This window comes from Trichomycterus rosablanca, chromosome 24 (genome assembly GCF_030014385.1).
Source record: "Trichomycterus rosablanca isolate fTriRos1 chromosome 24, fTriRos1.hap1, whole genome shotgun sequence".
NCBI classification, from domain to species: domain Eukaryota; kingdom Metazoa; phylum Chordata; class Actinopteri; order Siluriformes; family Trichomycteridae; genus Trichomycterus; species Trichomycterus rosablanca.
The window spans coordinates 7,858,231-7,885,501 of record NC_086011.1 but is presented as its reverse complement, the minus strand read 5'-3'; the positions used below and the strand labels follow the sequence as shown (position 1 = coordinate 7,885,501).

Below are 27,271 nucleotides of genomic sequence, written 5' to 3'. Positions count from 1 at the left end.
GGCTGTTAAATACATTAATTCCCCGTACCATCAATGTCACTAGGGTTACACACACAGTTGGGGGACATTTACCCCATGGATAATTTTGCCAACTTAAATTATATCCATTATTTTATCCATATCCATTATAAAACATCCACTATGTGGCTAAAATCAGCTCAATGGACATCCCATTTCAAAACTGTATATTAATTTAGAGCTGTCCATCCACTCCATCTTTCTGGTGGCTCCTCTCTTCTGGAAAGGCTCGGATGCAGTGGTGTAAAGCACGCCACCACTGGAGCAGTGGAGACGTGTTCTCTGGAGTGACGAATCACGCTTCTCCGTTTGACTTCATTGTGCCGAGTGTAAAGTTTGGTGGAGGGGGGATTATGGTGTGGGGTTGTTTTTCAGGAGTTGGGCTCTTAATGCTTCAGCATACCAAGAGATTTTGGACAATTTCATGCTCCCAACTTTGTGGGAACAGTTTGGGGATGGCCCCTTCCTGTTCCAACATGACTGCGCACCAGTGCACAAAGCAAGCTCCATAAAGACATGGATGAGCCAGTTTGGTGTGGAAGATTTTGACTGGCCTGCACAGTCAAAGTTGAGTTCTGACCTCAACCCGATAGAACACCTTTGGGATGAATTAGAGCGGAGACCTCGAGCCTGGGCTGCTCGTCCAACATCAGTGTCTGACCTCACAAATGCGCTACTGGAAGAACTGTCAAAAATTCCCATGAACACACTCTTAAACCTGGTGGAAAGCCTTCCCAGAAGAGTTGGAGCTGTTATAGCTGCATAGGGTGGGACGACATCATATTTAACCCTGTTAATTAAGAATGGGATGTCACTCAAGTTCATATGCGTGTGAGCGAATACTTTTTGCAATATAGTAATATAATATATGCCAGCCCCTGGGTCATTTGTGGCCTGTTAGCATATTTCTTTGGATTTCATGAATCTTTTATTGATATTTACTGTATCGGCAAGTCACAACCCATTGCTGGTTTCTGTTTTTATTTGCATTCACATACTTTTATGAGTGTTAGGTACTTTATACAAGACTAAATGTAGCCCTGCTCTGTCTGTTGTTTTAATATCATTATTAGTGTCCATTTGGCTGAACAATAAAAATCTGTGCAACCCAAAGCCAAGACCCAGAGCTGCAGAAAAAGCTGTTTCAGTGAAATCTCAACTGCTTAAGACGATGCCCCATCATGCACTCCACAGCACTTTTAATCTACTGCCTTGCTTTTTTCCTCCTCAGGGCTTGGAGCTTCATGACAGCTTCATACCAGCTGTTTGCATCCTAGTTCTTCTGGCAGTGATATGATGCTATCTAGGCCACTCGATCAAATTTGCCCCAGTGTGTGGCGTCATGTTAAAAAATGAAAGAACATATTCGTAAGAGATGTGTGTGTGTGAATTGTTTATTTGTATTTTGTGCCAGGCATCTATATACTGTTTGAACAGCGGCATCCTCTTGAATATCTTGAATCATATGGTATTGATATAACATGTCAATACCATATGCCTGTGACCTTCTATCTCTCAATTGCCACTACATTAAAAACCGCCAACCATTTGTAAGGGCTTATGAATACTTAGATATTTCTGAGGATGCTTCAGAAAACCCCTGTCACTAAACACAGTCTGCCGCTGCATCTACAAATGCAAGTTTAGACTTTACTACATGTCACAACAGCCTTAAATCAACAACATGCAGAAACGCCGCCAAGTTTTCTGGGCTCAAGCTCATCTAAGAAGGACCATTGTTCAAATTGTTTTAAAAATATTGGATGTCTTGTTCTTGTGAAAGAAAATGGAATATCTTGACTGTTACCAACCAATTTCTTTAAAAGCCAGTGTCTGTTTTGGTGTAAGTGTTGATTGTGCCAATAACATACATTCCCCTTCCAACAGTTTAGCTAACTAATGACCCCCGAGCTTTTGTTTTTACCTTATTTTGGGGGATTAATTAAGAGGGTCAGACTCTCCCATCCCCTGTGATTCAAACCATGCTTATCATTTTGATATTTTATTGAAAATATTAACCAAAGAATATCCTTTATTAGAAGTACTATGATTTAAAGCCAAAATAACTAAATCTTGTTAAAATTCTTTATTTAGGATTTTGAGTGAGCTTTTCTAGGGTAACAGATCAAAGTCTTTTGCCATAATGATTAATGAGACTAACAGAATAAACTTAATAGGGTAAAATATTAAACATCTCCAATAGCAATGCAATGCCCGTAAGGACAGTTTACAAATCATTGATTTGTGTTGTATTTGCATTTTACCTTAATTTATAGATATTTTCGAATCCATCTGGTATTTTGCATCTTTCTTTGGAAGACGTACCACTTCTGATCATAGTTTGTTTTGGAAATGTCAGCCATTCTTCTGCACCAGTGATGTAAATGTCATTTGTTTAGGTTAGTTAAATAGGTTATAATAAAGCGACAGTGGTTTGCGGGTGGGATTCTGATTGATACGGGGCCGCGTCACGCAATGCTCGGTAAACACTGAATAATATTCCTAAATCGAAATGATCCAAATGCTACAATGAGCCTTAAAGAAAATATCCTTGTATGCTACTGTTAGCATTAATTCTTTATTTTATTAGTTTTATGATCATTTAAATGACTGCACTTCTAGAGTTGTTAAATACTAAGTGAAAGAGTCATTAAAAAAATCATTAAACCTCAAACAAGAGCTTGTCTTTTTTGCTTAGCTTAGCTTAGCCGGGTATTGGATTTTAATCTGTCCGTCTAGCTTTAGCGAGCTGACTAAAACAGGAAATAGATCTCTCTTTGCTCTCTCAGCGAGATTTTGCCTCGGGTTTGATTCATTCTCTCTCCGCTGTGCTTAGTTTGGCTTTAAGGCATATCATATTTTATCCACCGAGACTGATAAAAGCAAGCTAACTGCTGTTAGCTCGCTAGCCACACACACTCTTTTATCAGAAGCTAACCAAATTCCTATTTTAATTGCTCCAAATATTCCATTTACAGTGTATCACAAAAGTGAGTACACCCCTCACATTTCTGCAGATATTTAAGTATATCTTTTCATGGGACAACACTGACAAAATGACACTTTGACACAATGAAAAGTAGTCTGTGTGCAGCTTATATAACAGTGTAAATTTATTCTTCCCTCAAAATAACTCAATATACAGCCATTAATGTCTAAACCACCGGCAACAAAAGTGAGTACACCCCTTAGTGAAAGTTCCTGAAGTGTCAATATTTTGTGTGGCCACCATTATTTCCCAGAACTGCCTTAACTCTCCTGGGCATGGAGTTTACCAGAGCTTCACAGGTTGCCACTGGAATGCTTTTCCACTCCTCCATGACGACATCACGGAGCTGGCGGATATTCGAGACTTTGCGCTCCTCCACCTTCCGCTTGAGGATGCCCCAAAGATGTTCTATTGGGTTTAGGTCTGGAGACATGCTTGGCCAGTCCATCACCTTTACCCTCAGCCTCTTCAATAAAGCAGTGGTCGTCTTAGAGGTGTGTTTGGGGTCATTATCATGCTGGAACACTGCCCTGCGACCCAGTTTCCGGAGGGAGGGGATCATGCTCTGCTTCAGTATTTCACAGTACATATTGGAGTTCATGTGTCCCTCAATGAAATGTAACTCCCCAACACCTGCTGCACCCATGCAGCCCCAGACCATGGCATTCCCACCACCATGCTTGACTGTAGGCATGACACACTTATCTTTGTACTTCTCACCTGATTGCCGCCACACATGCTTGAGACCATCTGAACCAAACAAATTAATCTTGGTCTCATCAGACCATAGGACATGGTTCCAGTAATCCATGTCCTTTGTTGACATGTCTTCAGCAAACTGTTTGCGGGCTTTCTTGTGTAGAGACTTCAGAAGAGGCTTCCTTCTGGGGTGACAGCCATGCAGACCAATTTGATGTAGTGTGCGGCGTATGGTCTGAGCACTGACAGGCTGACCCCCCACCTTTTCAATCTCTGCAGCAATGCTGACAGCACTCCTGCGCCTATCTTTCAAAGACAGCAGTTGGATGTGACGCTGAGCACGTGCACTCAGCTTCTTTGGACGACAAACGCGAGGTCTGTTTTGAGTGGACCCTGCTCTTTTAAAACGCTGGATGATCTTGGCCACTGTGCTGCAGCTCAGTTTCAGGGTGTTGGCAATCTTCTTGTAGCCTTGGCCATCTTCATGTAGCGCAACAATTCGTCTTTTAAGATCCTCAGAGAGTTCTTTGCCATGAGGTGCCATGTTGGAACTTTCAGTGACCAGTATGAGAGAGTGTGAGAGCTGTACTACTAAATTGAACACACCTGCTCCCTATGCACACCTGAGACCTAGTAACACTAACAAATCACATGACATTTTGGAGGGAAAATGACAAGCAGTGCTCAATTTGGACATTTAGGGGTGTAGTCTCTTAGGGGTGTACTCACTTTTGTTGCCGGTGGTTTAGACATTAATGGCTGTATATTGAGTTATTTTGAGAGAAGAATAAATTTACACTGTTATATAAGCTGCACACAGACTACTTTTCATTGTGTCAAAGTGTCATTTTGTCAGTGTTGTCCCATGAAAATATATACTTAAATATCTGCAGAAATGTGAGGGGTGTACTCACTTTTGTGATACACTGTATATCTCTAGGCAAGAAATTTGGAGTTCTCAGATGAATCCTATTTTGAAGATCTTGTGGTTTAGCATGTGTGGATCATTTACTCATTGAAGGATCTGCTGGTCATGTGCTGGTACCAGATACCAGAGTTTGTGCTGGTACCAAGATCATTTTCTGTCCCTTACATTTTGTTTACATCCCTTACATTTAGATTTATCCGCAGCAGCGAGTGCATATTTATACAAGGAGCCGAGACTGGCAAGCTACATTGTGTTGAAAATTGATATCTGAAAATGCTCTTGAGGTTTACCAGGGATATTTATTTATTTTCCTCCTCAGCCTGTTTACTTTGTGTAAGACTGTAGAATTTCAATGTCTGGCTTATTTAATATGCGTTATTTTCAGCCTTGGGGGTGTCAGTGTGCTGAATAAATAATGTACCTTAATTAAAATCATGATTTTATATGATAGTACTTAGTTTTGCCCAAATAGACAAACTCATACCCAAATATCGTTCCTTATAAACCTTATATTTTTCATAAATATGCCAGTTGATAACTTGGCTACTCAACATACCATAACAGAGGTGTGTGTGGGTGTAATTTCTGCTCTGTATTGTATTCCAGCCATGTGTTGATTTTTTCATTGTAGGCTTGGTGGCACAGCTGGTAGAGTGGGTGTTTCTTTCTGGTATTCTCACCCCTTCCAAAACCTTCCGGAGGTGGATTATGTATTTTAATTACTCCTAGGTGGAAGTAAGGAGATATTTAAGTGAGGGATGTTTTGCAATAGACTGACTTGCCCATACTTACTAAACCATTACTATAAACTATGTCATTCTTTGGTGGTCTTATATATCAATATAAGTTCATTATTTTTACATAAACATAAAGGAAAGTGATACAGAAACAGTAATCAGCCTTAAAGCACTTAATTAGGTCCTGTAATTGCTTGCAAATTGCTCCAGATGTGACTTTAAAGATGCCTCAAGGAGGCATCAGTTAGAATATTGGAATGCACCCTACATATGAAGCTAATGACTGCTATTCTTATGTCATATTAATAAATTAAAACCTAAAGTATATATTGTCCATCCAGGTTCAAATCTTGGGATAGGTGGGGGGAACTGAAGCCCTGTAATATGCCTTAGTGCCTTGTCCAGGGTATTCCTGCCTTGCGCCCAGTGTTTCCAGTCGAAACCAGACCCCTTACGGAAATTATACAAATAAATATTTAAAATAAATGCAGATGGCCGCTCAGGTGGCGCAGAGGTAAAAACACACGCTGGAACCAGAGCTGGGCTCTCGAATACATCGTATCGAATCTCAGCTCTGCCTGCCGTCTAAGGCTAAGAGGCCACATGAACAACGATTGGCCTGTTGTTCAGATATGGGCGGGACTAAGCCGGATGGGGTCTCTCTCCCATGACTGGTGCAATTACGACTGATTGATGGCGCCTGCACAGAGATGAGAGAAGAGTGCTCTCAGGGTGTGTCTCTCCATACGCAACTGCACTCGTCAAAGTGTAGGTGATAAGATGCATACGGCATGCTGCCCACGTGTCGGAGGGGGTGTGGGTTAGCGTCGTTTTCCTCAATCAGAGCGGGGATCGGCATTGGTGGAGAGGAAGCATGACGCAATCGGGCAATTGGACGCACTAAAAAAGGAAGAAAGGGGAGAAAATGCATAAAGAAAATGCATTTTTTTTTAAATAATAAATGCAGAACAGTTTTAGGTTTAACAAACACATAATTTTAATGAAACCACTGAAATGTAGAACATGAATGAAATAAGAACTTAATGATTCAGGACAGTATATGGTGCCATACAATTATTAAAAAACTGTAAAGGAATGAAATTCAACATTTAAAATGTCACAGTTGTTACATGCTTATTCTAACTGATCTAGCCTCAGTCTAATCCCAAGCATGCCACCTTCTAGGCTTCATTTGGCATGCAGAATGCCATAAGCAGATGTCTAGGCATCAGTGAAAGCCCCATTGCCCCAGGCAATGTTCCCGTCAGTCATGGAGGGCGATTTACTTTCTCTAGGAAGAGGCGAGAACGAAGTGAAGAAGGGAAATTAAGGTCTGGACATGACTTTATGGACAGACTGTCTGTCTGTCTGTCTATCCACCCATCCATCCATCCATAACAACTTTTCCAGGGCAGAAATTGAATACAGTGACTTTGGTAGGGTGGTATTCTATATCTTATGATGACTGGGGGGTCAGCAGGGGGGTCTGTATAGATTTGGATGTGCAGTATATATGTGCATAATGAAAAAAATATTGTTAAACTATCATTAAAGCGTTCTAATACTAATAAAGGTCTTACAAATTTCCCACACGATCACGACTAACCCACATAATTAAGCAAACATCATTAGTCACATTAGCTCAAATCTTTTGTGCTGCCAGTTGGAGAGCAGCTAATAATTTAGCCTTTTATGTGACTGGCGAGTGAGAAAACAAGCTCTTGAGACTTGAGACTGTGACACCGCAATCATCCTTCTGTGCCTGTAATTCAGAAATGTGTGCGCTAATACCCACTCTTTTTCTCACTTCAGGCTCAGCAAATAACAGCTAGGAGCCAACCGGAGCTCCATTCTAGTGAAGTGTTTGTATCGAACATGGTGTACAGAGTTGTGTTTAGTACAGACTGATTTACCAGGGTGTTCAGTGTTCTGTCTGGGTTGGGAATGGGTATGATTGAGGTCAGGGAAGATCTGTAAGGAGCTCTTACCTCAACTTTAGTGAACACCAGGCCTTCTCACAACCTGATCTATAGTGCAACCCACCTATCCAATGATCATCATACATGAAATATTGGAACACCATTAAAACCACCTTGTTTCTACACTCACTGTCCATCTTATCAGCTCCACTTACCATATAGAAGCACTTTGTAGTTCTACAATTACTGACTGTAGTCCATCTGTTTCTCTGCATACTTTTTTAGACTGCTTTCACGCTGTTCTTCAATGGTCAGGACCCCCACAGGACCACCACAGAGCAGATATTAATTGGGTGGTGGATCATTCTCAGCACTGCACTCACAATGGCATGGTGTTGTGCTAGTGTAAATGGATCAGACACAGCAGTACTTCTGGAGTTTTTAAACACCGTGTCCACTCACTGTCCACTCTATTAGACACTCCTACCTAGTTGGTCCACCTTGTAGATGTAAAGTCAGAGACGATCGCTCATCTATTGCTGCTGTTTGAGTTGGTCATCTTCTAGACCTTTATCAGCGGTCACAGGACGCTGCCCACGGGGCGCTGTTGGCTAGATGTTTTTTAGGTTGGTGGACTATTGTCAGTCCAGCAGTGACAGTGAGGTGTTTAAAAACTCCAAAAACCAGCACAACACACACTAACACACCACCACCTTGTCAGTGTCACTGCAGTGCTGAGAATGACCCACCACCTAAATAATGCCTACTCTGTAGCGGCCCTTGGAGAGTCCTGACCATTGAAGAACAGGGTGAAAACAGGCTAACAAAGCATGTAGAGAAACAGATGGACTACAGTCAGTAACTGTGGAACTACAAAGTGCTTCTATATGGTAAGTGGAGCTGATAAAATGGACAGTGAGTGTAGAAACAAGAAGGTGGTTTTAATGTTATGGCTTTTTTTAATGTTATTTTTCTGATAACCTTGAACTTTTTTCAGCCATTGTTTGTATTTATTAGCCAGTATCTTTCCTTAATACATATGTACTTTATATAATTGTATTGATTTATAATGACTGATAATGAAAAGATTGTAAGCAGCGACTGACTTATCATCATTCTGTTTTTCAGGAGCCGAGCTGGGTGTGTCTGCAGAACAAGGATGACTCTATTTTTTTTGCTAGCCTTCACCTTGCTGGCTTTAAGCTCCGCCATGGGTGAGTATGTTAGTTCGTACAAGTCTATTTCACTCAGTCCAGCTCTGTGAAGGTTCTCTTAGAGACCCTGCTGCTAGTCTTAGCACTAGTCATAGCACTTTGTCCATTATCTCAGTCTCAGTTGCACTTTTAACAGGAAGCCCCCCGCAGAGACGTTACTCAAATGTAGCATGTCAAAACGATGACAGGGAATGTGCCTGCATGCATAGCATACATGATTTAGGTGATACGTGAGCGTATATGGAGGAGGTCTAGACTGGAGTTTAATTATTGATGTTGTTATTTTAGGTCAGTGGGCAGAAGTAAGTTCATTTTCTCGAGGGTTTCATTGCATTCAGGGTTGACTGCACTACTGGTAAAGTCTGCCAGCATAGTGAACTTAAACCTAGTAAAATAAACTGTTAACTGTTTGGATTTACTTGAATGTTCAATGTTTAAATGCTCTCCCATACTAACCTACATTAGCTTGCATCTGTCATGGTCTTATAATATCTGCAGCTGCTGATGTCTCCCTGCCCATACAAATAGGGCACCTATCAGAGAGCACATGAAACAGTAGTCTCATGGCAAGGTTATAAAGAAAACTCTCAGACTTCAGCATCTGACTTTGCTTTTTTTATTCAACCAAGTACTTGAAATGTAGCCAAGTACTACTATTTTGGCTGTGTCCCAAACCACATACAACTAGACTAAATAGTTACACTAACAGTCAACTTAATGTACATCTAAATACACTGTGGACGTACAGGGGACCTTCTTACCTTCGCCCATGTTGCATTCAGAATGAATTTATCCTAAGCGTCTAGTTACAGTGCAATATCCCACTCACATAGTCCGGTCATCCCGCCCTAGCAGACACGGTAGCCTGTTAGAGTCTGCTGCAGGCACTGTCAATTATGCCCACTAGATGGTGCCCAGCCGACCGGTGACAATGCAGAGCTTCGACTCACAGAGTTCAGAATCTCGGTGCTGGTGTGCTACTGTATTCTTATTATTCGTACCTAATACACTATATGGCCAAAAGTATTTGCACACTTCTGCTTAATGAGTTTAAGTATTAATGCCTAATACTGATCTAAACCCTAAATTGTTTAGAACTAACCTTGCAGAGCCAGGATTGCTCCATGACGTAGCACACAATACACAATTATCTATTCTAAACCCATTCAAAATGTACTAGCTGTTGGTTTCCTTTAGTGTTATATTTTTATTATGTATTTTTTATTGTCTTTCTTCTTAATCTTTACTAATAAAATGAGTTTTTGATGTACAATGATCAAAAATCTAGTCAAAATAAGGTTTGGGCCAGTGTAAATAACTCATTCAGCTAAATCATCATTCTGTTAATTTTTTTTAAATTATTTTTATTTATTTATTTTGAAATTTTCTATTTTTCCAACCTTTTTTCCCACAATTTTCACCCCTAATCTAGTCGTGTCTAATTACCCTGATTGCATCCTCCACTGATTCAACCCTCCACTGCTGACTCCGACATATGCTCAGTACAGACTGCATTTTTCACCCGCACGAGTCGAGTTCATATATACCGATCAGCACTGTGAGAGAGCCACACCCTGATCAGGATTATTCCTCAGCTCTGTGCAGGCACCATCAATCAGCCAGCAGGGGTCGTAATTGCACCAGTTATGAGGACCCATGATCCGGCATGCCTAACCCTATGGACAACAGCCAATCGTTGTTCATGCAGCCGCCCAGCCCAGCCAGTTGGCAGAGCTGAGATTCGATACGATGTATTCGAAAACCGCTGCTCCACCTGAGCGGCCTTTTTATTATTTTCATTAAATTGTATTCATTTTTATTAGGGCTGTCGAAGTTAACGCGATAATAACGCATTAACGCGATTTTAATTTAACGCGATTAAAAATAATAGTGCCGTTAACGCAAATTCTAGTTAATGTTGAGACTTGACTGGTAGAACTACAACGCTCGGTTACATTATGTTAACATTATGTTAAAACAAACGTTTTAATGTCGGACTTGCCACCGTTTTTCATTTGCGGTTTGTTAACATAATGTAACCGAGCGTTGTAGTGATGCACTTATAAAGAAATAAATACACGCTATATTCACAAGTTGTCGGGAGCAGAACACTTTTATTAACTTATTCTGTTAAGGTACCAAATACCGGAAAGCTGAGTCAAGCACGTTAGTCCATGCACTATGGAAGCCCCAAAGGGTCAAAACACACTCACTTCGTGTAGAAACGGCCATCAAACCATTGTCACAATACAACCACAGAAAAGTCTGTTACAATAACTACGCCTTATCCCACCTAAAGCACCGCTGATCTACAATGTTTGCTGATGGAAAAATTCTAAACTACAATCTGACATTTACTGCCTAGTATGTGAGTGAATACAACTCCCTTACAGTTTTCTCTTGTCCCAGCAGTTTTTAACATAAGTACATTTAGCATAAAATGTGTTCACCATTTTAATTGTAACATTTCACATAAAAATCCTTGTTTTCTATAACATTTACACAGATTTTTTTTTATGCGATTAATCGCGATTAACTATATGAAATTCTGCGATTAATCGCGATTAAAAAAAATTTAATCGTTTGACAGCCCTAATTTTTATTTATTTTTTTGCTTTGTAATCAGTAATTTACAATTAATAAATATATACTGTATAACCAAAACCAACCACTTTAAGTGTACTTCAATGACTCGGATTCAGTTCCGTCCATTTCGTCTGTAATGCCCGCTGATGGAGTTTAACCGAAGAGCCGATGTAGCTGATGCGGCTGTAGATTCTCCTGAAGACGTGTGTATGAGGAAAGAGGTTTCAAGTGCAATTTCATTACTCTCGGCTGTAAACAAAGCACTGAGCTGGAGTGTTTTCCCCCAGCAGACACCTACCTTAGGGAACCGAGTGGTTAGGAACACTCCCCTCCTCCAGATCACTCTTAGCTCGTCTATGTCTAGCCGCTGCCCCAGATTTCAGCAGGCTTCACAATCAAACACACTAGTGCACACTGAAACACACACACACACTGTCATACAGTCTTATTTTTGAATTGCAAATTCTTGACACCAATCCTGCGCCCTCTTAAATGTAGATTTTGTGCATTTCTGACAGGGCTGCAGAATAATGAGTACATTTGACAAGTGCGTGAATTTTTTAAATGCTAATTGCATTTGTTTGTGTGTTTTTGTTTTTCTAGCAGTACACAAAGCACTGTGAAAAATGTTAAGCATGATAAGTTAAATAAATGAAATATTGTGATGATTTCACCAACCGGTCTGGTACTGGCCTGGACCATCAGTCCGTTGCAGGGCAGAACCCAGTCATATGTTTATTTTTATCCTCTTTATCCTCATCAGGGTTGTGCCAGGTCAGGATCACCAAGAAACACTTGGCATACCACACAGGCCACCAATCAAAATCCATCGCAGGGCATTCATCCCCTCAGACATAGCCAATGATATCTGTTTAGAAGCCCAGCAGTCCATAGAACCGTTGAGATTTAAACCCAGATAAAGCAAAATCCATTAGAGTATATGAATTTCATTGACCTGCATTTAGTCCAACATCACTCACTCACTCACTTTCTTAACCGTTTATCCAGCTAGGGGGGTGCTGGAGCCTATCCCAACTTTTCAATGGGCGCAAGGCACACAGTAACACCCTGGATGGGGCGCCAGTCCATCGCAGGGCAGACACACACATACACACACACACATAGACACACCCATTCACCTATAGGGCAATTCAGTGTCTCACTTAACCTGACTGCATGTTGCTCATATATACCGATTAGCACTGTGTACGGAGAGCCACACCCTGATCAGTACATTGACCTGCATTTAGTCCAACATCACTCACTCACTCACTCACTTTCTTAACCGCTTATCCAATTAGGGTTACATGGGGGTGCTGGAGCCTATCCCAGCTTTTCAATGGGCGCAAGGCACACAGTAACACCCTGGACAGGGTGCCAGTCCATTGCAGGGCAGACACACACATACACACACACACACACATAGACACACCCATTCACCTATAGGGCAATTCAGTGTCTCCAGTTAACCTGACTGCATGTTTTTGGACTGTCAGAGGTAACCACAGACACAGGGAGGACATGCAAACTCCGCACAAAAAAGGATCGAACCCAGGGCCTTCTTGCTGTGAGGAGACAGTGCTACCCGTCGCGCCACCGTGCCGCCCTAGTCCGACATTACTGCCTCTAAAAACAAGCATATTGTTTTAGAACAGGGTGTCTAACAAGCTCATGGTCATGTGTCTACATACTTTTGGCCATATAGCATATTGGTGGCAACATAGAAAATATAATCTGTAGCTGTGCGTCCATCCGGGACTCATTCCTCTGATAATAACACACATGGAATCAAATGCGATGACATGAATCCTTTGATGATTCACTTACCGTGTGTTTAGGCTGGCTGGTCTAAGCAAGTGCAAATTTAATCAGACCCTCAGATGGGATGTACTCAAATCAGACTTCTTTTATTACTGATTGGTCATATGCAGCGTTGATTATTGTATTCAGAGTCATTTAGAACTCTAGGGAGTCAGTTCACAGACTTGTTGTCCATACGTCCATCTAGCAGGAACAGAAGTCTAACCCGTGATGAAATGGTTTTGTCACCGTGTATGTGCACACGTCAGGTGGGGAGGTGTGTGTGTCGGGTCACGACAGTGGGCCGGCGTTCGAGGAGCAGCCGACCAGCCTGATTTACCCGGAGGGGCTACCTGAGGGTAAGGTGACACTGAATTGCCAGGCGAGAGCCAGTCCTCCTGCTACCTACAGGTAAGACATGCATATATATATATATATACCGATCAGCCATAAGATTAAAACCACCTCCTTGTTTCTTCACTCACTGTCCATTTTATCAGCTCCACTTACCATATAGAAGCACTTTGTAGTTCTACAACTACTGACTGTAGCCCATCTGTTTCTCTGCATGCTTTGTTATCCCCCTTTCACCCTGTTCTTCAATGGTCAGGACCCCCACAGGACCACCACAGAGCAGGTATTATTTAGGTGGTGGATGATTCTCAGCACTGCAGTGACACTGACATGGTGGTGGTGTGTTAGTGTGTGTTGTGCTGGTATGAGTGGATCAGACACAGCAGCGCTGCTGGAGTTTTTAAATACTGTGTCCACTCACTGCCCACTCAAATAGACACTCCTACCTAGTTGGTCCACCTTGTAGATGTAAAGTCAGAGACGATCGCTCATCTGTTGCTGCTGTTTGAGTCGGTCATCTTCTAGACCTTCATCAGTGGTCACAGGACGCTGTCCACGGGGCGCTGTTGTCTGGATATTTTTGGTTGGTGGACTACCCAAGTAATACCTGCTCTGTGGTGGTCCTGTGGGTTCCTGATCATTAAAGAACAGGGTGAACATGGTAAAAAGGTATGTAGAGAAACAGATGGACTACAGTCAGTAATTGTGGAACTACAAAGTGCTTCTGTGTGGTAAGTGGAGTGAGTGTAGAAACAAGGAGGTGGTTTTAATGTTATGGCTGATCAGTGTATATATACTGTAGTATAATTTGTATATTATTATTATGCTGTTTTGTGCCTTAAAGCCTTACGGGTGTTTGAGGTGTGGCTGTTGTTAGCAGATAAGAAACAATAGTTAGCACAGAATGGAGGTTCCAAAGTCCAGCATTCGTAATGTGACTAGAGCAGTATAAAGGGAGGTCCAAAGGTCTGTTCCTTGTTCTTCAGGGTACATACTGCCATAAGAACCCACAATTGAAAAATGTTGTAAGAAATCTTCTTCAATACTGTCCGTTGGTACCGTTCGACTTCTTTTGAATCCTCACCACATTTTACAGCCATTGGTAGGATATTATATTAGGAGCAACAATAGCTCGGCTGCAAAGCTAAGACCACGTAAGCCCTCAGAATATGACCCAATGCTGAGTGTTAAAGCGCGTAGCTCATAAAATGAACTATAAACAGTTGCACCACTATTATTGAGAGCGATGGTAGTGCATTATCTGTTTGGGAGTTACTTGATAAGCTATTAGTCTTGTGAGCTATCAAGCAGCCAAATTAATACCACAATGCACAATTCCATTTTCACCAAGGGCCAAATCAGGATTATGGTTGGCCTCAAAAGGCCGTTTGTAACTATAAGACTGTATAAATTTAAATATGCATTGTGGGAGATGTAGTTTATGTACGATTTTACAACGTAAGCTTTAAAGCAGCATAGCATAGGCATGGCGGGCCGTCAACGGTGAAGACCAATCCTGACTGGCCTTGTAGACTGAATGCTAATAGCAATGGAATGCATTCTAAGTAAAATAAAGACTATAATATGACCATAGGGGTTTTGTTATTGTCCATTTGCATTGAGGTGTCCACATACTTTTGGATTGTATGCACAAGAGCTGGACATACTATGTGGAGGGTATGGTCGGACACCCTAATTCATTACAAACCGTGTCTTTATGGACCTTGTTTTTGTGCTCAGTCATTCTGGTGTGTGTCTGGGGAAAGGGGGGGGGGGGGGTTGTAAACACCTAAATTCTCCAATTAGGATGGGTGTCCACACACTTTCCGACATATACTGTGTATGAATATACCCATATACACATGTAACCTGTCTATATTGCTGTGTAACTGAAGCGATGTCACTCTTTTAAACCCCATCGTACTCTAGGTGGCGTGTGAACGGAACAGACGTAGTGATAAGCGAGGACTCTCAGTACACCCTGGTGGCTGGAAACCTGGTGATCAATAACCCACAGCATGGGCGCGACGCCGGAACCTATCAGTGCCTCGCCATCAACCGCTGTGGCACCATCGTGAGCCGTGCTGCCAACCTCAAATTCGGCTGTGAGTGAGAACCAGACCTCCGTCTGCAGTTTATTTAGCAGTTTATTTATTTATTTATGCATCTCGTGTAGTATCCCTATACATAATTTATATAACATTTTTTATTTTATTTTATTTAAAAAAAAATTTAAGAGCCTGCAACACGCTGATATGATTAATAGTGGTGCAATTATTATATTTGTTCAAGCTAATATTTTTATTAATTAAATAATTATTAAATAATTAAATAAAAACAATTAAATAATTAAATGAAATTCTTTTTTTTTGTGGCTAAATAGCCACATAAATCTGTATAAATTCTGTATAAATATAAATATAATATATAATAAATATAATATAAATAATAAATAAATAAATATATACATTTAAAAAAATATATATATATAAATATATATATTTTAACTGCTTTTCTTTATATTTACACATCAGATTGGCCAATACACCTAATGTCATGTTTTCCCTTAAACAATAACAGTACATTTACAGTACTGTGACAGTATATTGTCTAAGCAATTGAGGATTAAGGGCCTTGGTCAAGGGCCCAACAGTGACAACCTGGCAGTGGTGGGGCTTGAACCAGCAACCTTTCGGTTACTAGTCCAGTACCTTAACTACAGTGACCGGAGGTGAAAATCAAACAGTGACCATAGGTGAGGATCCTGCTGTGTTGCCAGTTCCTCATGCACTCCTCCTCTTTGAAACTAATGTCAAAAATAACACAAAGCACTGATTTGTATTCAGTTACCATAACACCCCAGTCAGGGTCACTGTGGGTCCAGTATCACCTGAAACCACAGGAAAGAAAACAAATACACCCTGCACAGGATGCCTATCTTACTTAATGAGAAATTGACTCACTTCAACTTAGGGGTGTTTTTCAAACATCCAGCCCTTCTAAGCAAATTCATGTCTTTAGGACCTTGGTGCTGTGCGACACCCACTTTTCCAGCTCAGTAACAAACAAAATGAAAAGAACTATAATTTGAGGGTCTCATGTTGGCACCGTTTGGTTCGTTTTCTCTTTCAGACCTTCATGATTTCCCCTCGGAAAAAAGGAATCCTCAGACAGTTCATGAAGGCTCCGGAACCTCCGTGGCGTGTCAGCCCCCGGCTCATTACCCCGGTAAGCTGCAAGGTTGTAATATGCACGTGTAATATTTTAAGCTTTTCCCCCAGCTGGCACCCACCCTGGAGACCCGGTTTCCAGTCTTAGCAATGACACCAGCCTGCTCAGGGGCTCACCAGACAATGGCGTCAGCAATGGCGTCTCCAACAGTCAGGACTCAGTAAGCCTTGGGGTACAGATGTGAATTTGGGGCAATCAGATGCCAATGAAATCTAATGCGCTAGCCCACCGCTCCAGAGATCCAGGAATCAACAGAAAATTGACTGAGAGAGAACAGACCTAATTGGGAGTCTACTGGGACTTCTTCTCAAGTGGAACTGGTTGGCGACTTCCATCCTGAGTGGGTGTAATATGTGCAGCTGGGAAATGACTAAATTAATAGAGAAAGAAAAAAACTCGTCCTTCATGTCTGCGTCTCTTCCTTCCTAGCTCTCTCCTACCGCTGGATCCTGAATGACTTTCCAAGCTTTGTGCAGCCAGACGGTGGCAGGTGGTTTGTGTCCCAGGTGACGGGCAACTTGTACCTGGCCAACGCCAAATTCAACGACACTGGCAATTACTTCTGCCTCACAACTATTAACATGGACATCAGCACCAAGAGCACATTTAGCAAAGCCGTCCAGCTCACCGTGCAGTCTGATGGTAAGTTCTAACCACTATAATAATAAACGTTCAGTAAAACCACCTCCTTGTTTCAACACTCACTGTCCATTTTATCAGCTCCACTTACCATATAAAAGCACTTTGTAGTTCTACAATTACTGACTGTAGTCCATCTTTTACCCTGTTCTTCAATGGTCAGGACTCTCCCAGGACCACCACAGAGCAGGTATTATTTAGGTGGTGGATCATTCTCAGCACTGCAGTGACACTGACATGGTGGTGTTGTGTTAGTGTGTGTTGTGCTGGTATGAGTGGATCAGACACAGCAGCGCTGCTGGAGTTTTTAAATACCGTGTCCACTCACTGTCCACTCTATTAGACACTTCTACCTAGTCGGTCCACCTTGTAGATGTAAAGTCAGAGACGATCGCTCATCTATTGCTGCTGTTTGAGTCGGTCATCTTCTAGACCTTCATCAGTGGACAGAGGACGCTACCCATGGGGCGCTGTTAGCTGGATATATTTTTGGTTGGTGGACTATTGTCAGTCCAGCAGTGATAGTGAGGTGTTTAAAAACTCCATCAGCATTGTTGTGTCTTATCCACTCATACCAGCACTGTAGTGGTCCTGGGAAAGTCCTGACTTTTGAAGAACAGCATGAAAGGGCGATAACAAAGCATGCAGAGAAACAGATGGACTACAGTCAGTAATTGTAGAACTACAAAGTGCTTCTATATGGTAAGTGGAGCTGATAAAATGGACAGTGAGTGTAGAAACGAGGAGGTGGTTTTAATGTTATGGCTAATCTGCAACTGATCCTAGTAAACAAAAGAAGGCCTGCGTAGTGATCTAAGTGGGCTACAATGCTTCAGTAGATCAGTAAGATACAGTTCTACTCAAAGGACGGCAATTTCTAAGGTTGGACAAGACAGTTGTTGTTCTGTTTCATCCCAAGGTGTTCAAGGGGTTGACATAAGGGTTCTTCCACACCAAACTATCCAAACTACACCTTGAAACAGTGGTAGCCTAGTGGGTAGAGTTAAATTGACAATTCAAATCCAGACTCTGCTTTGTAGCCACTGTTGGGCCCTTGAGCAAGGCCCTTAATACTGTCTGCTCCAAAGGCGCTGGACAATGGCTGACCCTGTGCTCTGACCCCACCTGCCAAACAAGCTGGTATATGCGGAAAAAGAATTTCCATGTACTTTGCTCTTGTATAGGTATAGATGACAAATTAAGGCATTCTTCTTCTTTGTTGACCTTGATGTGATGGTGGCACAGATAAGGGTCTTACCTAAATTGTTGCTACAGTGTTGGAAGGATATACTTCTGTTAAGTCTGTATAGTCTAGCTGGAGCATTTCAAAGAAACCAGCAAGCTATCAATAGTTGGGTTGTATTTTAAGAACTTTATGAGACCTAGTACTGAACCTTGTGGGACACCATAAATCACATTAAGCTCTGCAAAATCTCAACTAACAAACTAAGCAACTAAATAAGGATCAGAACCAGACATCAACCTGTCTGCCTTTACTGACCATCACTTAAATTCAGTCTGACTAGTGTAACAAGTTGTTTTCCTGTCTTTTAATTTTTTTTAGCTAATCCCAGAAAGTCAGCCCCGAGCATGCGTGTGCGCTTCCCCTCTGAGACATACGCGCTGGCAGGACAGACCACACAGCTGGAGTGCTTCGCCTACGGCAAGTAAGTCTTCGCCCCCCGGCTTCATCACTCTTGGTTTAAAATCATATATTTCATATGCCTTACCTAGTGTCTCTCTCTCTCTCCTGCTTTCTCTCTCACACTCTCTCTCTCTCTCTCTCTCTGACCTTCAGTCCCACCCCTAAGCTGCGCTGGAGGAAAGTGGATGGAGTCTTACCGTCTAAAGTTGGAGCGAGTGCGGATGGCCCCATCCTGACAATTCCTGATCTGAGCTTTGATGACGAGGGCATTTATGAATGCGAGGCCTACAGCTCAGAGGGGCGGGATACACACCAGGGGCGCATTTCTGTCCAAGGTAAACTTTAAACGGATTTTTTACTATTTTACGAGGGTTCTTTAAAGACACGACCAATTACTACTCCTCCCGCTAACCGGTTAGTCTTCTGCTGCTGGGAACCCCTGATGTCATCTGAGGAGGGTATATTTGCCAGATATGTGCGTAGTCCCCTGACCCCTTCTTATTCGCCGGTACTTTGATGGATTCATGAGTGAGGCATGGAGAGTCACGCTTTCCTCCACTTCTGTATAGGCATCACAGGCTAACCAGGGTCCTTACAGAGCGTCGAAGACCCCACCCACTTGTAAGAAAGGTGTTTTCCCACCCAGCAGACTAGTGCCCAATTTTGTTTGATGCAGGAACTACCAATTGTGTCTGCTAGGGGGCGCCCAGCAGATATTTTTTAGTTTCCATCTTTTTATTAGGTTAAATAATAGGGTGATACAACAGTAAAAAAGTCAGAGAATACAGATCTAAGGAAGAAAAGGAATACATACATACCTATGTGTATATACATACCTACATCCATTCACCAAACGTTCGACCCCCTCCCGTTTACCCCCCCTTCCGCAGCCTGGCCTGAGATTATGTATGGTCTTGCTGAGTAGTGTATTAAAATAAGTAAATAAATAAATAAAATAATAATAATAATAGGAAACAAATATAAATAAATAAATAAATATAATAGTAATAATAATAGGAAAAAATAAAAATAAATAAAATAATAATAATAATTATAATAATAATAGGAAAAAATATAAATAAAAATGAAATAAATAAAATAATAATAATAGAAATAATAAATACATAAAAAATATATAAATAAATAAAATAAAATAATAATAATAAATAAAATAAAAAAATATAAATGAATAAAACAATAATAATAGAGAAAAAATAAAAATTAAATAAATAAAATAATAATAATAGGCCACCAGATTTTTTTTTTTTGTTTTGTTATACATGTACACATAACATCAGTTTAAGTAGCATTGTGTGGTGTGTGTGTGTGTAGCTCAACCAGAGTGGCTGCAGGTCATGAGTGATTCCGAAGTGGAGATCAGTTCTGAGCTGCACTGGAGTTGCCTAGCTGCAGGAAAACCGAGACCCATCATCCGCTGGCTTCGTAATGGACTTCCTCTGACCACACAGGTCAGCCACAAGTCATAACTACACTATTTGAAGATGGTAGATTATCAAGGCCTTAAATATCGTATTAAATCTAAAACTTATTTTCTTTTCGGTGTCCAGGACCGTGTGGAAGTAAACAACGGTCACTTGAAGATCGGCAACCTGGCGTTGGAAGATTCTGGGATGTACCAGTGCGTGGCCGAGAACAAACACGGCACTATTTATTTTAATGCAGAACTTAGGGTCCAAGGTGAGTAGTATTAAAGTATTCAGTGTGGATTCAATACAGAACAAGCAGTACATGGTCAAAAGTATTGGGACAGCCCTTCTAATGACTGAATTCATGTGTGTTAAACACAGCGATTGCTAACAGGTGTAATAAATCAATTATATATTATATATATTATATAAGGAAATTAGATGCTTCAGACTTTGCAGCAACAGTTTAGGGAAGCCACTTTCCTATTCCAGCTTAGAGCATTAAAGTGAACTGGTACATCGACTGACACTTCAGTGCCCAGTTATACAAATGCTCTATTGACTAAATGGGCTCAAATTCATACAGGCTTGGTGGATAGCACTGTCATCTCACAGCAAGAAGGTCCTGATTTCAGGTTCGATTTCAAGATGGAGCAGTCCGGGTCATTTCTGTGTGAAGTTTGCTTGTACTCCCCGTGCCTGCATGGGTTTCCTCCCACAGTCCAAAGACGTGCAATTGAAGATACCAAATTGCCCTAAGTGTGAATGTGCGTGTGTGTTTGCCCTGTGATGGACTGCTATGGACTGGCAGCTTTTTGCACAGTGAATCGACCACACCATGACCCTGAATTGGATAATTAGGATGAATGAATACATGAATAAATGACTTGACTTAAGCCTTTTTAAACACACATGTTCTAAATGGCATTTTGAATTGATTAATTTATTAAAATTAATCAGCATATAAATCATTTACACTTCTGCTACGTGCATCCAATCTCAGAATACCACAATAAATCATTGTACAATATAATCAATGTGGTAATTCTAATCTGATTGTCTCTACCTTTCATTTTCTTATTTACCTGCTCCAATGTCCAAATCCTGCCCCCATCCGAACGTACCAATATCCATGTCCTAGTCGTATTTGTATGTGTAGTTGAGTCTTCCTAAAACTTCTCCTGTGTAATTCCACCCTACTGTTCTTTTCCCTCCTCTCTCTGTTATTCTTTTCTTCTTGTTTTTCTTTATGTTTTTGTGTGTCCTGGTTTCAGTCCAGGCTCCTGATTTTAGGCAGAACCCTGTAAGAAAGCTGGTCCCTGCAGCCCGTGGAGGCCAGGTGAAGATGGAGTGTAAACCACGTGCTGCTCCCAAACCGACGCTCTTCTGGAGCCGCGGAACTGAGCTCCTCACTAACAGCAGCAGGTGATTAGTGGCAGAATAAAGATCTGATAAAATTGCTTCTGATAAATCCATCAGCACCAACATGAAAAAGCAGACATTTAAAATTCATAGTTCTCCTCATATAAACAATATATATATATATATATATATATATATATATATATATATATATATATATATATATATATATATATATATATATATATATATATACTGTACAACTACTGACTGTAGTCCATCTGTTTCTCTACATGCTTTGTTAGCCCCCTTTCACCCTGTTCTTCAATGGTCAGGACCCCCACAGTACCACCACCACCACCGTGTCCACTCACTGTCCACTCTATTAGACACTCCTACCCAGTTGGTCCACCTTGTAGATGTAAAGTCAGAGACGATCGCTCATCTATTGCTGCTGTTTGAGTTGGTCATCTTCTAGACCTTCATCAGTGGTCACAGGATGCTGCCCACGGGGCGCTGTTGACTGGATACTTTTGGATGGTGGACTATTCTCAGTCCAGCAGTATTTCTGTGTCTGATCCACTCATACCAGCACAACACACACTAACACACCACCACCATGTCAGTGTCACTGCAGTGCTGAGAATGATCCACCACCCAAATAATACCTGCTCTGTGGTTGTCCTGACCATTGAAGAACAGCATGAAAGGGGGCTAACAAAGCATGCAGAGAAACAGATGGACTACAGTCAGTAATTGTAGAACTACAAAGTGCTTCTATATGGTAAGTGGAGCTGATAAAATGGTAAAATATATATACATACAAAGACGTAACATGCTATAACTGCATGCAGGGTTACAGTTACTCCGGACGGGGTTCTGTGGATCTTTAACATTAGCCGGGCTGATGAAGGGAAGTACACCTGCTTTGCTGAGAACTACCTGGGCAAAGCCAACAGCACTGGCCACCTTTCAGTAAGAGGTACGTCGTGTTTGTTCATTTTCTGTTTTGGTTATTAATAAGTATAAATGTATAGTGATTTTTTTCTTGTGCGTACACTATATGGAAAAGTGTTGAATTTGTGTGTTTCAGACACAACATTTGCTAACAGCTGTAATAAATCAGTTACATAAAGGCAATTATATGCTTCCAACTTTGCTGCAACAGCTGTGCACTAAGCAACGTCTATAAAGGCATGATGAACAGCTCAGTGTAAAGAAACTCCATCTCAGCCACATTGAACTGATTTGGAATGAACTGAAACATCAGTTGAGGCTTTCTTGACCAACATCAGTGCTCAGTTATACAAATGCTATCATCTTATCCCTGAACTGTTGCCACAAAGTAGAAAGCATAAAGTATGTGCTGTATTTTTATACACCGATTAGCAAAGAGTGTGACATGTACTTCAAATAGTGTCCACATACTTCTGACCATACAGTGTACGTCCTCAGTTTTTTTTTTCAAATACTTTCTTTACATAGATGCAACCAAGATCAAACTAGCGCCTTCCAACGCTGACATCAACCAGGGGGAAAACGTCACGCTGCAGTGTCATGCATCGCATGATCCAACCATGGATCTCACCTTCACCTGGTCCCTCAACGGGGTTCTGCTCGACCTGGAACAGCTAAATGGGCACTACCAGCGTGTGGAGGGTGTAAGTGCATTTTTACTTTTATTAATATCAATATTATTATTATTATTATTATTAATTATTATTATTAATTATTACAATTAATTATTATTATTTTATTATCATGGTTTATTATTATTGTTTTTATTATTTATTATTATTTTTACTGTTATCATAATTTTTATTATTATCATCAATATTGTAATAATATTTTTACGATTATCATTATTTTTATTTTTTACTATTATCATAATTGTTTTTATTATTTTTATAATACTAATAACTAATAATATTATTATTTTTTCATCATCATTGTTTTTATTTATTTTTATCATTTTTATTATTGTTGTTATTGTTTTTATTTTTTATTTATTTATTTATTTTTATTATTCTTATTATTATCATTATTATTTAATATTATTATTATTATTATCATTATTATTATTAGTAATTATTATCATTATCCTTATTATTATTATTATATTATTATTAATTATTATTATCATTATTATTAATTATTATTATTATTATTTTTATTATCATCATTATTATTATTATTATTAATTATTATAATAATAATAATTATTATTATTATTAGCATTATTATTATTGTTGTTGTTGTTATTATTATTATTATCATTATTATTATTGTTATTATTATTATTAATGATTATTATAATAATTATTATTATTACCATTATTATTATTATTATTATTAATTATTATTATCATTATTATTATTTTTTATTATTATTATTATTATTATTATTATTATTATTAGTTAAATGAATGTCAGGGTGGTGCTACATAACTGGCTATGTCTAAGAGGGAGGTAAACCCAGGCTATATGGTCAAAACTATTTGGACACCTGATCATGCTATTGCTGGGACACATCATTTCAAAAACAAATGCTGACCTCTATGGGATATTTTGAGCTATTACAACAGCCACTCTTCTCAAGAGGCTTTTCACAAGACTTTGTAGTGTGTCTGTGTGAATTTGTGCCCAAATAGTAAAAAGCATTTGGATGGCTGAACACTGAAGCTTCAATTGATTTTAGTTTTATCACACTGCAGCCTCTAAAATCCAGTCCAGATGAAATTGTTTTCTGTAGTTCAGTTCAGTATTTATGGAATGAAACATCTAAATTAAGAGAATAATAAAGCACAGTAATGTTCCTTCTTCATCCTCTGCAGAAAGAAACCATCGGCGATTTGGTTATTGTGAGCACCCAGTTGAGCCAGGCGGGTATCTACACATGCTCAGCACAGACGGTGGTGGACAGCGCAGTGGCGTCTGCCAGGCTGGTGGTGAGAGGTGAGCGGAGAGTGTATTCTGTGTATTGAACAGACTCATTATTATGTTATTATACTACTTTATTATATTATATTACATATTGCTATTATTTTGTCTGTTATTATATTATGTGATATTATTATAATATATTATATTACTATACTTTTTTACATTACATTATTTGTACTATATATATATATATAATTGTATGACTATTATTATATTATTTTACATTGTATTATTATATTGTGTTATTATATTATTAATTTATGACTAGTAAATTAATAAATTATACTATATTACATTATATTATTGTTATTATACTTTTTTATTGTATTACTATTATTCTGATTATTGTTACATCTTTTTACACTATATTATTTAATATTATTATAGTATATTATTATACATTATTATGTTACATTATTTGCATATATAATTTTATGACTTTTAATATCTTACATTATATTGTTTATTATTAAATTATATTATATTATTATACTTTATTAAGCTACATTATTTGTATTATATATATATATACATATATAATTTTATGACTTATTATATTAATTTACATTTTATTATTATTATAATGTGTTACGTTATTGCAGTATATTATATTAATATACTATTTTACATTTTATTGTTATTATTACTACTATTATCATATTATTTTACATTATATTATATTATACATTTTTCCCCTATACCACATACGAATGACACATGCTTTACAACCGTGTGACTCTCTAATTGCACTTAGAATTTGCAAACAAATGTGTATTATTTATTTCAAATCTTTAATCTCTGTATTCTGAATGACTGCCAGTGACTTTAAAGCATCGTGGTTATAATTACATTCTGTCTGGTATAATCTAGGCCCTCCGGGGCCCCCGGGAGGTTTGGTGGTGAAGAACGTGAATGAAACGGCGGTGGAGCTCAGGTGGAGCCGGGGTTATGACAATCACAGCCCCATCGGGAAGTATGTCATCATGGGCCGCTCGGAGCATTCACACGACTGGAAGAGAATGAGGACAGGTGACGTGTTTCAGTACGGGAGTAAGAAAACATTGCACTTAAATATTTGTCAATATTTTGGATGCTAATTTCTCATGCGTTGTCTGTGAAGACCCAACCAACATCGAGGGCAATGCTGAATCAGCCCGGGTGATTGACCTACGACCTTGGATGGACTATCAGTTTCAGGTTATCGCCAGCAACATTCTGGGCAGCGGGGAGCCAAGCATGCCCTCGCACCCTGTCCGGACCAAACAGGCAGGTGAGAAAACATGCTAATATACTGGAATGCATCTAGAAGCTTCCTGTTAGATGTACACTATAAAAAAGTAACATTATACAGTGCGTAAGAGTGCATTTATCTATCTGCTGTTTCTTCAGCGCCCACAGTGGCACCTAGTGGACTGGGTGGTGGAGGAGGCGACCGCAATGAGCTCATCATCACATGGACAGTGAGTAGGATGGTGTACTTGTTCTTGAATTATAACGTTCATCTTGTTAATTATTTCACTGTATTGTTTGTTTGTTTTTTCATCACAACTTGTAGCCCATGGCGAGGGAATACCAGAATGGCGACGGCTTCGGGTACATCCTGGCATTCCGGCAGCTGGAAGCACCGACGTGGACGGTGGTGCGCATTCCAGACGTGGAGTCCTCACGTTACGTGTACAGTAATCAAAGCCTGACGCCGTACAGCCCCTTCGAGGTCAAGATCAAAGCCTATAACAGGAAAGGAGAAGGACCTTTTAGTCAGATAGCAGTGGTGCACTCTGCAGAAGAAGGTAAGACATGGACTACAAACCTAACAGACTGGTATGTCTTTTATCAAGGGTTTAAAATGTTTTAACTCTTTTTCAGAGCCCACGGTGACTCCACGCAGGATCAATGCGACGGCACTAACAGCCTTCGAGATCCAGGTCTCCTGGGAACCCGTCCAGCATTTAAGTAGCAACGGAGTACTGCGCGGTTATGAGGTGCACTTTATTATTTACGCTTTAATCATGACAGGGTAGCTAACATTTCTTATGTCTCTTATTTATCTAGTAATTAATAGCACAGGTATGTGGCTTGGGCAGGCGGAGCGGTAAAACACGCTAGCACGCCAGTTCGGGCACCTATATGGACAATGATTGGCCAGTTTGAGGGTACGAATGTCGAATGGGGATTCCTTATAAGTAAATGGAAGCTTTAATGGTTGAATGTAAACCTAGAACATCCAGCGACGTCTCAAATACAAAAATTCTCATCTTTCTCATTTTGACCCCCCACACCCTGCGTCCACAGAATTGGTTGGGAGTTTTCCAAAGTCAATTACCTGAGTCGTGTTTAGACTTTGACATCTTGGACATTTTGACTAACCGATCGCTAACTGAATTGCCGTAGGATTGCTAGTGTAACAGACTTTTCTGTGGTGTAGCGTGCTGACAGTGTTTGATGTATGTGTTTACGTTGAGTTGAGTGCATTTTGTTCCTTTCGTGGGGTCCCATAATCAGTGGAAAAGTGTGCTTCTCTACACACGTGATCGTCTCTGTGTAGTCTGTTCTGCGCGCCAAAAGAACAAGCCAGTACAGTATTATGCTTCAGATATTGTGTCTATGCACTCAGCAAACTCTAAAGACGCTCTGTTACACTGGGACCGCCTCAGAGTGCAAATTGACCAGTAAACATGAGGCACTTGAACGCTACACGAATGGAAAATGTTAAATCGCTATTCGTATGAACCCTCATGCAGGTGAAAAGAAGCACAAGGTGGAGGGGGTGTGTGTTGGTG

At 40.1% G+C, this 27,271-nt stretch overlaps 1 protein-coding gene across 1 annotated transcript in view; it reads left to right on the top strand.

Moving 5' to 3' along the window:
• The window catches only part of cntn2 (contactin 2), a 45,665-nt gene that overhangs the window by 14,437 nt on the left and 3,957 nt on the right, over positions 1–27,271 (top strand). The window contains exons 2-19 of the mRNA XM_062987084.1: positions 8,419–8,504; positions 13,160–13,301; positions 15,174–15,349; positions 16,377–16,472; positions 16,905–17,117; positions 18,679–18,781; positions 18,913–19,094; positions 20,092–20,228; positions 20,328–20,457; positions 21,461–21,611; positions 22,403–22,530; positions 23,034–23,209; positions 24,383–24,503; positions 25,362–25,520; positions 25,612–25,761; positions 25,881–25,951; positions 26,047–26,281; positions 26,358–26,473. Of these exons, the coding sequence (XP_062843154.1) occupies positions 8,450–8,504; positions 13,160–13,301; positions 15,174–15,349; positions 16,377–16,472; positions 16,905–17,117; positions 18,679–18,781; positions 18,913–19,094; positions 20,092–20,228; positions 20,328–20,457; positions 21,461–21,611; positions 22,403–22,530; positions 23,034–23,209; positions 24,383–24,503; positions 25,362–25,520; positions 25,612–25,761; positions 25,881–25,951; positions 26,047–26,281; positions 26,358–26,473 (2,541 nt within the window). The 5' untranslated portion in view covers positions 8,419–8,449. The remainder of the gene's footprint in view (positions 1–8,418; positions 8,505–13,159; positions 13,302–15,173; positions 15,350–16,376; positions 16,473–16,904; positions 17,118–18,678; positions 18,782–18,912; positions 19,095–20,091; positions 20,229–20,327; positions 20,458–21,460; positions 21,612–22,402; positions 22,531–23,033; positions 23,210–24,382; positions 24,504–25,361; positions 25,521–25,611; positions 25,762–25,880; positions 25,952–26,046; positions 26,282–26,357; positions 26,474–27,271) is intronic.